The sequence below is a fragment of the Aythya fuligula genome, chromosome 11 (assembly GCF_009819795.1).
Source record: "Aythya fuligula isolate bAytFul2 chromosome 11, bAytFul2.pri, whole genome shotgun sequence".
Classification (NCBI taxonomy): domain Eukaryota; kingdom Metazoa; phylum Chordata; class Aves; order Anseriformes; family Anatidae; genus Aythya; species Aythya fuligula.
This window is the reverse complement of record NC_045569.1, coordinates 1373078-1384656: the sequence shown is the minus strand read 5'-3', so window position 1 is coordinate 1384656 and position 11579 is coordinate 1373078. Positions and strand designations below refer to the sequence as shown.

Genomic DNA, 11579 nt, shown 5'->3' with positions numbered 1-11579 from the left:
CTAGCATCGCTGCAATTTTTCCTTATAAGGGAAACCGAGATGTTCTGCATTACTTTTTTAAAGCCGCTAAGTCGCCGCAGCTATGCTGTAGCTCTCTGACGCCTACATAGGTTCAGATGGAGGACTCCGTCCCTGTCCCTGCGCTTTGGGGGTACACCCTGAGCTGCTGCCCCCTGCTCCAAGCCCGGGGGCTCCCCGGGAGCCCGGGCAGGCACCGGAGGTCTGGGGGGTCCGGGCAGAGCCCCCGGCCCAGGGGTAGCGGGGCGGCTGGCCGCAGGTGCCCTGCCCGAATCACTCCCACCTCGGGGAAGGGGAGGCACCTCCGGCCCCAGCCCCGGAGCCCCCCGGGGTGGCGTTTTGGGGGTGGGGGGGGGAACATTTTCTGTCACCTCTCTCGCGAGAAAGCGGTGCGCGGGCGGTCCTTGAAGAGGACGGGGAGGGGGGGGGGAGTGAGAGGAGGGGAAAAAGGAGGAGGAGGACGAGGAGGAGGAGGGAGGGGGCAGCTGGAGCCGCAGCTGGAACCGCGGTGGGTGCAGCGGCCGCAGCTGGAACAGCAGCGGGAACGGCGGCCGGCGGCGGCTCCAGCGGGTGCGGGCGCCGAGCGGGGCGGGCGGGCTGGCCGGGAGGCTCCTGCCCGCGGGGCTCCCCCCCGGGCTGCCGGCGAGCCCCGGCGCTCCCAGCCGCCGGTACCCGCTCGGCGGAGCCGGGAAAAGGAAAGGGGTCGCGGCCGGGGGAGGCTCCCAGCGGGTCCCGGTGGCAGGGAGGTGGAAGCAGCGCCGGCGGGCGCGGGGCGGCCGTGCCCGCTCTCGCCCTGCCCCTGACGCCCCTTCCTCCCTTCTCTCTCACAGCTCGCCTCGCAGACGTTTCTGCGGAGGCAGGGCGGCGGGCATCGGCGGACTTCGGCGGCGGCGGAGAGAAGAAGGAGAAGGAGGAGGAGAAGGAGGAGGAGGAAGAGGAGGAGGAGGCGACGGCCGCTCGCAGCCCGAGGGCTCTGGGGACGCGATGTGGCGGGGGCGGCTGCTGGGGATCGCCCTGGGAGTTGCCGTGCTGTGGGCGTCCCAGGGGGGCGCCGCCGCCGCCGGGCACGCCGAGGGGGCGAGCGGCAAGGAGCTGCGGGCCAGCAGGGCCAAGAGGCGAGGGCAGGGCGGCGGCGGGCACGACGCGCTCAAAGGGTAGGTGCGGGCCGGGCCCCCCGGGGCACCGCGGAGGTGGCTGAGAGAAGGGGAGAAAGGGGAGGCCCCCAGGAGGCTCGGGGATGCCCCCAACACAGGGCCGGGGCACCGCCCGCAGCATCACCGGGGAGCCGTGCTTCGTGCGGGGGGATGAGGGCTTCGCTGGGCTGCGGCTGGGCTTTGCTCGGGTGGCTCGAGGGAAGGGCGCAGATAAAGGCTCGCTGCAGGCTCCTGCATTCCTCGCGCGTCCCCTCTGCAGAAAGCAGGGCAGCGGGGAGGCCCGCTGCTTGCTGCCGGCTCTCGTCACCCCCCTAAACCTTGTGCGCTGCGCCTCTGCTTTCTGGACTTGTGCTGCTTCTCCGCTGCTGCTCCTGGCCCCGGCACTGCTGCTTGTGTCAGAGCTATCCGGTACCTAGAGCGAGCGAGCGAGCAATGCATACAAGAGTGAAAACTCATGATCGGGCATCATGGCACACGCTTAGCAGGGTGTTTTTTTTGAGGGGCAAATCCGATCCGGCAAAATGCTTTCCAAATCCTAATAGAACACCTTTCCTGAGCAAAAATAATTGTTAAGACAGCTGAAAGGCATTGCATGTGTGCGCAGTTGGAAGCATAGTTCACGGTAAAGGTGAAAGGTTGCAACGTTGGAAGGAAAAAGGAGGTTTCCTTCCTGAGGGGTTCCGGTGCCCTGTTTCAGCCCATAGCAAGATTTTTTCACTCATCAGGCAGAGAGCAAATGTAGCAAAAATTACACAGAGATAGTTACGTTTCAGTAAGGGATGCAAGACTTTTTCTCTGTTTTCCTGACTTCCCCAAGAGGAGCTATTACAGCTTTATTTTTAGAGGCCTTGATGGATATGCTTTAATTTCTTGCTAACTTCCTCACACTTACGTAGTACATTTTATTTATATACAGATTGGAAATCTTGGCCTTTTTAATATTTGCCTAATTGGAGAAGGTTTAAGTTTTAGGGTCCTTGTTCTGCAAAAATGGATGCAAGCTGTCAGTATTGTTTTTCAAGGATCTGATTTTGTAGGGTCAGACTCTCTTATTTCATTTCCTCAAACCTTGTCACCAGAGGAACAATTGGACAGAGTAGGTCTTTTCTTTGACAAAAGCTGTTCTTGAAGTCGGGGGCTATTGGGGTTGTTGGGTTGTGCTAGTTGGGGACTAATTGTAAGTAATAAAAAATTATAAGGAAAAGTATTTTCTAGAACGAACCTTTTTTTTCTTCATGATGTTTTGAAAAACTTTCTCATTTTAGAACTCTGAATTAACATCAGGCTGAAAAGCATCACTTTCTGATCAATGGGATAAAGTATGCCACCTAGAACATGTGTGCTGCCTTGATGGACTTAGTGGGAGTTAGAGGCAAGCAGCTGAGGATAAAATTTCTTTGTTGAATATGACTGTGCTGTTTAGATAGTAATAGTACTGCTTCATAGATGGTATTTCAATTTTAATAATTTTTGAAGTCCAGGATGGGTTAGGATAAGTATTCAGTCTTATGGGTTGATTTGTATATTTAACTGAAACCTTCAGCTTGTGTACTTTGCAGTGATTCATTCCCATCCTTTTATTGTATATTATCTGTGAGTTCTATATCAACTTAGTGATCTGAAAATCTACAGTTAATGCTAATATCAATTTTAGGTATTTTATGTCTTGGTCAAATATTTGGAATTTTAGAGTTCTGAATGAGTGCCCTTGGAAGGCAAGTTCTTAAATAAAATATGATTGCCAGATGTTCTGAGATACAGTAAATACAAAACAAACCATTAGTTTGATTGATAACTTTTTTTGTAACTCTCATTCGAGGCTTAGAGTAGAGTGCATAAGCTGCTTGGAGGAGATGGAAATCCCTTTGTTAACATCCAGTCATCTTTATCTTTGTTGGGAGAACCCTGCAGGACATTTCCAATTCAGAAATTGCGAGTGCTTCCTTAGGTGTGGTAGTGTACTGTACAGTATGAATAAAAAGAATTGTCATTTTGTCAGACAAGGTTGGAACTAATTCTTTGGAAACCCAGATGGAAAATGTATTTTGAATGTACAGGAACTGTACATATGTTAGACAGGGAAAATTCATTGCTATTGAATGGACTAAAACACTAAAAATATGATTTTACAAGTTTTTTTTTTTATTTTTTTTTAACTTGTTCATCAGTACAAATACACTTGGGAATCTGAGAGTTGTAATGCAAATCATAACAGATGCTGGGAAACTTTATTTTGATGTTATTGTAGTTGACTAAGACTGCTTTTCTTTTTCTTCTTTTTTTGAAATGAACTCTTGCCCTGATTGTAGGAGCATGGAGCTACATTTTTAGACAAATTCTTTTAAGTTTAGACTTTTTATTTGCTTGATTGTAATTACTGTTGAAAGGGTCTTAGCATTTTAATATATCAGGGAAAGCCTGTATGTGAATACTGGTCTTTTATGTAAAAATGAAGAAGTCTAAGATCTGATTTGATTCTGGTGATTTTTCACACTTAACATTTTTTACTGCAAGCTGTTGATTACAGGAGATGTTTGCTTTCTTCCCTGTGACCTTTGCCTCATTGTTTATACTTGTTAGCTGTCTGAGCACATAATATGGTTCTATAAGTATTTTTAGCTTTAATAATTATGAATTATGTGGGAAAGCCTTTTATGTACTCACTTTAAGGCTTGGAGCTTGCTGCTTCTGTAGTTAGAACTGATCCAACTATGAAGGCATTAGCACTGAAGTCTTTGTAGTGCCCGGTACATTTGGTCTGAGGCAGTGTGTGTTTATGTGCGGGTACCTGCTGCCTCTAAGTGAACAGAAAGCAATCAAAAGAAGGCAGTAATTAATTTCAGCATGTAACTAGATATATCATTTGCATATTCCCCATTCACAGAAATGTTGCTGGAATCTGGTGTGGTTCAGCAAGTTAAAATAATAAGCATCTTATTGAGACATTTTTATCCACAGAACCCCCAAGGCTTTAACACAAACATTAATGTGGCATCAAACTGTTATCCCCCTATTCCTTAAACACCGAAAAATATAGCATCAATTTTTGAAGAGATAAAAACTACAAAACTGGGCCATGAATGGGAAGTTCTTTCTAAGCAATACATTCTTGAAGTAAACCACTTATATACATTTCAATCATTTGAATATAAACCAAAAGTAATTTACTGGTGATTTGATTGATGCTTTACTGCATACAAGAAATATTGTGCTTGAATATCTTAGAATTAATTAGGATTTCCCTTTTTCTGATGACACTAGACAAAGACCTCAAATTTAATGATGATCAATCAGTTCTTAATAATATTTTAAGCACATTCATCTGCCTTTTTATTTGTATAATGACCAAAGAAAGCAATTATTTGTCTAACAGATAGCTCAGCAGAAATTTTGAGAGACCTAAAATTTCTTCAAGATATCCAAATTTTGGCACGACTCTAATTAAGACACCATTAAATACATATGTGTAAAAGTGATTTAATTTAATTGTTATGAAGTTGAAATGATAGTGAATATTGCAGAACATAATAGTTGGCTTCAGTGAGATTCATAACACACTTGGATTAAAGCTATTCAACAGGGGATTGGGCTTTTGGAACAATTTCTGTTGGTTGTACTCACAAAACAAAGTTCACAGGTTTACTGATAGGCTTGCTTGAGTAAACTCGGTTGGATTTGATCCTTTTTATGCATGACTGCTCCCTGAAATAAAATAAATCTTCTAAATCTATAATATAATTCCAGTATTCAACTATATAATTAAGGCTTCTGGTTTTCGTTTTAAACCAATATTTACCACTAAAAGCTTGCTGAAGAAAAGCAGACTTTCCATACCGGTAAATATTGGTTTATACTGAAAAACCTCAAACATTTTTTCTTGCCACTCTGACTGGCTGCTGGTGCCACACCTTGTCCGTGTCATGCGGGAGCAGGAGGGAACCTGGATACTTGGGGATAAAAAGTAATTAAAAATGCACTAGAAACAGAGCCCTTTGGATTGCCACCTGCCAGCCCTGTGAATTTTCAGATATAAAAGCAATGCCAATAACTTTTAATATAGGGCAATTAAGAATACATGTAAATTACTGTAATAGCTGGCTTCCAGGTGGAATGGCAGACTTCCTTCCAGTTTTCGGCACCTTACGGCATAAAGCCTCTGTGGAGGTCTTCTTGGCAGCTACACGCAGCGTAAGGTTCTGCACCTTTCTGGTTTATTTTCCAATGGCCATGATTTTATTTTTTTATCATTATTGTTACATTATCCTGTACATAAATGGAAATCTAATTCAAAAGTTAAATGAGTTCATAGATCTTGGCATTGTGTCTCGTGTACATGTTTCCTGTCTCCCAGTAGGACCATATGATGTGATTTGATGTAGGTGTGACTTTCTCTGGGGAGTGGGATGTATGGACTAGGACTAGCAAGAAGCCAGCACACAATTTATTCTGCAGGTGGTACTAGCTGTTATCAATGCTTGCTGAAGGGCTAATGCTTAAAGAAGGAATAATGTATGATTTTCAATTCTGGTTGTATAGATAGATGTCTTCCTGAATGCCATGATGTGTTTTAATTGTTTTTAAATATACTAGTTTAACCACTACATGTAAATTCTTATTTACATTTGATACTTTTAATGAAAGCTGTCTGGCAGTAGTCATCAGAAAAGTGTACTTTTGATGTACTCAGTATTTATTTCCCATTTGATGATAGCAAGTCCCTGCTAGAGCAGACAGTGGAAAAGGCTACAGTAAATGATATAGCAATGTTCTTGACATGCTGTATAAAACATGGTTGTGTTGGAACATGGTTTGTGTTGTAAAACTGGCTTAGGGGGCTCGGATGAAACAAGTTTCCTGTCACCAAGCCCCACTTTGCCAAGACGACATGTTGGAAATCGGGAGTTGGATATAGTTCTTTTCCTTTCTTTCCTTCTTTTATTTATTCATGTATTTATTTAGATATTTTGGCCTGCATAGTCCTTAGCTATACCAGCTTGGCCTGATACACCACCCAGGTGCTGCAGGGTAAGTCACAGCTGGGGTGTAATCGGTTTGTACTTTGTGTCCAGAGGGGAGAAGAATTTCCCATTGGGTTTGCCACTTTGTGTCTCATCATAGGAGGGTGCATTGCTGTTCTCCATTCTGGAGATGTCCAGTGCAAGGCTGTTTGTGGCTATGACTACCTGGCTGGCCAGTTAGAAGGAGATTTATGCTACAGCTCTTACTCAGAAAACAAGAGATGCTGTGGATAGCACAGTTTCTTCCCACATGTTCCAGGTAATCATTTTCTTCCACAGTTATAAGATGGGATTATCTAACATTTTGTGTGGTGTTATCTGTCTGGAGCTTTTGGAGCCTCTCAGTTTGTAGTTGTTCTGTTGAACTTATGTTGAGGGAGACAGGTGGTATTCACTCTTTAGAAACCGGATACTTAAAGGACTGGGGGGAAGAAGAGCACCTGCAGAGAGCGCACCTGATTGCAGCACAGTGCAGAGAAGTAATCCTCAGGTTGCAGCACAGGTTTCCAAAAAGAATTGTTTGGAGGAGACCAAAGAAGCCAAGCTGTGGCCCTGAAAATACTTTCTTCAGTAAAGGGCCAGTTTAAGGCTTGCAAAACTAAACTTCTTGTTAGCCAACACAAGATACATTTTGTGTTCAGTGGCAGTTCTGCAAGTTGTTCGCCAGGTTCAGTCTGATCTGGGTGTGTTTGCCGTGTTACCTGGATAAGCTCCTCTACGTGCAACTGCACAGTACTGCAGTGACAGAACATTTGGGACTGTGCTGGGCTTGACAATGCAGACTTTGAAGCAGGCACAGGGCTTCTCTCAGTTCTTTGGGAGCAATGGGAGGATCACTTGGTTAGGGTTTGGCAGGAACAGTCTATCTGTCTGCTTCGTTTACAGTGATTCTTATTGAATAAAATTGCAGCTTCTGTTTTCCTGGATGCCTGTTTTCCTTTCCTGCAATGTGTCGTTCAGCAGTGCTGCTCACTTAGGACAGTCTTATTTATTGTCATTCATCTTCCATCCTGCAAATGTTGACTTTGAAGCCTCTGACTATTAGAATAGTAGTACCCAAGACCTACACGATTTAGCTACATGGATCACCAGAAAAACTTCCTCTTGATAGATGTGTAGTAGACAATGGCTCACTGGAGGCCCTCTCTCCTTAAACAAAGCTTGGGAGCAAGGGATCTTTGCCTGTGTATGTATGGAAATAGTAAGCGATTAATCATTAGTTTTTTTGCTTGCAGTAAGATCACCTTCCATCTCGTTCCTCTTCTTTATCTCCCTCCTGATCCTTAAAGATGAACAGGACATAGATGCATGTGTGTCACTTTGGTCTTTCTCCCCAGACTCAGTAAATATTTTTGTAAAATGAAACAATTGTGGCCTGGAGTGTTTCTGATTATCCATCACACTGGGCTGGAAAATATGTTTGTATCTCTTCAGTCTTGTATTGTGGACGTCTCTTTTGATTGTTTTCACATCAATTCTGACTATCCCATTTCAGTGTTGTTTTATTATTTTTAGGATTTCAGACCTGCAGAACAACCTCATTCATGTTAAGGCTGATGTGTAAATAGAGACATGAGAAGAATCATTTTCTGGTTTTGTGACAGTTCTGTAATATTTGGGCTCTTCTCTGGAAGGTACATTGGAAGGTTAAAACGAAGCCTGTTAAATCAAAAACCCATGCCTTCTCTTTATGCACGTATATCTTCACTGAGGTATGAAGTAGTTCTAGCTTTATCTGGAACAATACTTTGAATGTTGACTTGCTGGAGAATCTGTTGTTTCCTTTCTACTTCTCATTTTGTGAAATGATTCATGACCATTAAAGCCTCAGAACTACCAAATGAAAGCCACAGTTCTTTTTGTCTACAGTCTTAATCATTTTCATCCCCTTTTTCAAGCTTCCCTCTCATGTTTTTGCTGGAGGACATCAGAGTATCCAGTGATGTTCAGCTGGGGTTTCAAAATAAGAATTTATTTCCTTTCAGGAACATTTTCTTTTTCACTTGTCTCTCTTTCTCCTTCTTTGTTTTTTCTCTCTGATGCTTCATCTTTTTCTCCTCTCCCTGTATACAGAGTAAATTACGAGTGACTGCTAGGGACCAGGTGAGCTATAACAGTGGGATCAGTTTTTCCTGTTGCATGACAGAGACATACAGTTCTAAATGACCCTTTTGAAATAAACAGCGTTGCTGTCCAGGCAAGGAAAGAGTCAGAGGGTAGGAGACAGAATGATGTGGAGGGAGGAGGAGGAACACTTCTGTCTTAGCTAAAATAAATCTTCCAGTAGCCTAAAGGAGAGCATTTTAAAAGACAAGTTAGAGGCATTGCTTAACACCTGAGGATATTTTGCTGACAAGCAACTGATACAGCTGTCGGGTTCATGAGGACTCTCCATAAGTGTTGGGTATGTGCTCCAAGGTGGGGATGCGGGTAGCACAGTAGCAGTACCTGCTGGATCCCTCCTGCTGACTAGCATCCCTCTTGTCTGGCCCAGCAGATAGTTTTTTATGGTGGTGTACTCATGCCGTTATACTTGTTGTCTTACGCAGCCATGGGAATTGGGTGTCAAACTGGACCCACTGACATTCTCATGCAGAACAAGGATGGGAGTACGTGCCAGAAGCACGTCTGTCACTGGCTATGATTGAGAACAATGCCTGGCTGTCAAGTTAGATGGGTCTTTCCCTGGAAAAGACACAGGCAGATCTTCAGAGCAAGTGCAGAAGAATTCACTTAATGTCAAATATTGTTGTCAGGTTGTGACAGTTTTAAAATGCTGTATTTAGCTGTCACAGGGTGATGGAAGTTAGGGTTAGAAAAGCGCTCAGTGTTGCTGCAGAAAACTTGCATGTCATTCTGAACTCTTGACATGCACATAGGCCAGAGCCAAAGACACTCGTAGAGCTCCTCAGCATGTTATTTTTTTTAGTTGAACTGAGCCAGGATTCTGGGACAGTGGTATCCTGTCTGTCAGAGTAAGAAATAGTTATCATATTAGGCTCTCTGCGTGGCACAAACATCCAGCCTCATTTATTGCATGGCAAAAATGCAATCAGAAGCAATCCCTTCTATATAAAAAGCATATTTTGCTTAAAAATGTGTACTTATCCTTTGTAGGATAAAAGGAATGATTTTTTTTGTTTGTTTACTCTGAGTCTTGCATTGTTTCCTAGAGTTTCCTTTTAGGCAGATGAAATAAGTAGCTTCCAGACTCCTCCTCCTAGCAGTCAGGCAGCAAGAAGATTTCTAATTTGTGCACCAAATATCTGGCTTCTAGGTTGTTTAGGTGCGATTGGACCTCTGAAGATTGTGCAGTTCAACCCTTGCTCAGGGCAGGTGAACTTAGGCTGGGTCCAGTCAAGGACATCTCTAAGGACTTGACTGGACACTTAACTCTGTCCAGTCAAGGACATCTCTAAGGATGGAAATTCTTGAGTCTTGTGTTAGCTCCAGTGGAGTCAACGGAGTGGGGCCATTTTGTGCTGTCAGCATTTTCTCTGAAGTGCTGAGGAGTTTAGGGAGGTATGGAAAGCTGCTTTATGACAAAAGGTATAGATCTGATGGTTTCTCTGGAAAAAAGCTTGTGAAAGTTACTCCTTTTCACATTCTGGAGCCTTAGCTACTATTTCTTGGTATGTTGGTTATCTCCAGACTTAGAGGACCACGTGTTTCAGACTACACTACCATTTCTTCAGGTACTGTTTCTCATTCTTTTGAACTCCTGGTCCAAGCTTGGAAACACCACCCAAATTCTAGGTGGGAATCATCAGCAAATAGTTCTGGGTACAGTTGTAGCCACATAAGAAGAAAAGTAGGCAAAGCCTTTGAAAATAACAGATGGCTGATGATATTGCTTTAAATTGTCTATCTCATGACAGAAAACTGTGACCCTATGTTATGTTAAACATAGGCCAGCTGCTGCAGCCAAGGAGTTAACTGAAGTCCTTCATTAGGAATTTTCTTTGCAGTGAAGAATCCCTGCACGTTTTCTACAGGGAGAGGAAAAGTGGGCTGAGGGAGTGATGAGAAAACCTTCCTCTGTGTCCCTGCACCTCCAACTCAGCTGTATCTGGAGATCAGCTGTCTCCTGCCCACGCTGTCTCCTCTCTCCGCCTAATTTGAGACCCATGCTTTGGGTTTGTTTCAGCCTGGGTTACGCCAGCGTTGGTCAGTACATGGCAGTGCTGCTGACGGAATTTTGGCCAGAAACCTTGCTCGCAGCAATGCTGGAAACTCTTCCCGCCGTGGGAGCAGCTGGGGGGTGATGCTTTCTTCAGGAGTGGGTTGTCATTTCTTCGAGAGGTCACAGGCAGGGTTGAAGAGGGATGCACAGCATTAGCACAGCCCAGGCAGGCTACAGCTTGGACTCTGGCTGTGTGTCTGTCGGGGCCTTGCAGAGGACAGCCGTGATGGTGGAGGTGTCCCCGCTGCTCCTGTGCTGGGTGGTTTCTTCTTAACAGGGGTAGAGGTTCCCTGTAGTAGTTCCTGAAGAAATCTACTTTGATGCATGCAGATGCTGTCAGCCAAAACCTGTCATTCTCAAGCATTTAATTACTGGAATTTCTGGATGAATGTTTTTCCTTTTCACTGTTGCAGTCATTTTCTAGTTGATGACTAACACCCTTTGATAATTATTTAACTCATTTTGCTACTGAATTTGTACTTGCATGTCATCAAAGATATAATATCTTGTTTATTTTGGAAGCCTTTGATGAAACTGGATCAGTCAGTGTCTCTCAGCACTGTACCATTACAGAAATCCTTTATGGTTTACAACTTCAGAAGTGACTCCAAATAAAGGGAAAGCCTTCCTCCTTTCCCTCTCCCTACCCTCAACCTACCCCCCCCCCAAAAAAAAAAAAAAAAAAAAAATTGAGAGCATGTTGAACCTGTATTTTCAGTGTTTTGTCTCCTTGTCTCCTAAAACTTCTACAATGGTCAGGACCCCATGAGCTTTAATAAACACCCAGTGAGACATAGTGAATTTGCTCCCCCTTGCCATCCCTGTCTCCATGACGGGCACCATGTTGAGAGCTCGCTGTGTTATGGGAAATGTGTTCTACTCTGCAAAGAGGAGCGAGGCTGGGGTTTAGGAAGTGGGTGTAGGGCTGCTGCCTCCTTTGGTCCTGAGAGGATCTCAGGATCCCTCAGCTCTCCTCATCCCTCTTCTGGCTTGGGAGTGACAGGAAGTGCTGTGGGTGCGTTTTTACCTATTTTACCATTACAAATCAGGTTTTATTTTATTACTGAGCTCTGTAGTGCTGTTCAGGAAATCAGTTTTATAACAATATAAAATGCTTCTTTTTTATTCATAGCCTATAATATCAGCAGGAAAATATGTTCTATTAAACCCAGTGGTGGTTAACTGTTTAAATTAAATACTATGATA

General features: G+C 44.2%; 1 protein-coding gene across 3 annotated transcripts in view; it reads left to right on the top strand.

Annotated features, from left to right (window-relative positions):
• Positions 1–472: 472 nt before the first annotated feature.
• FBN1 (fibrillin 1) overlaps positions 473–11579 on the top strand; it is a 158618-nt gene continuing 147511 nt past the window's right edge. For 2 of the 3 annotated variants that reach the window (XM_032195314.1, XM_032195317.1), the window contains exons 1-2: positions 551–588; positions 849–1172. In XM_032195314.1, the coding sequence (XP_032051205.1) occupies positions 1003–1172 (170 nt within the window). In that variant the 5' untranslated portion in view covers positions 551–588; positions 849–1002. Of the gene's footprint in view, positions 527–550; positions 589–848; positions 1173–11579 lie in introns of those variants that run through there. The other variant, XM_032195315.1, reaches the window with a different exon arrangement.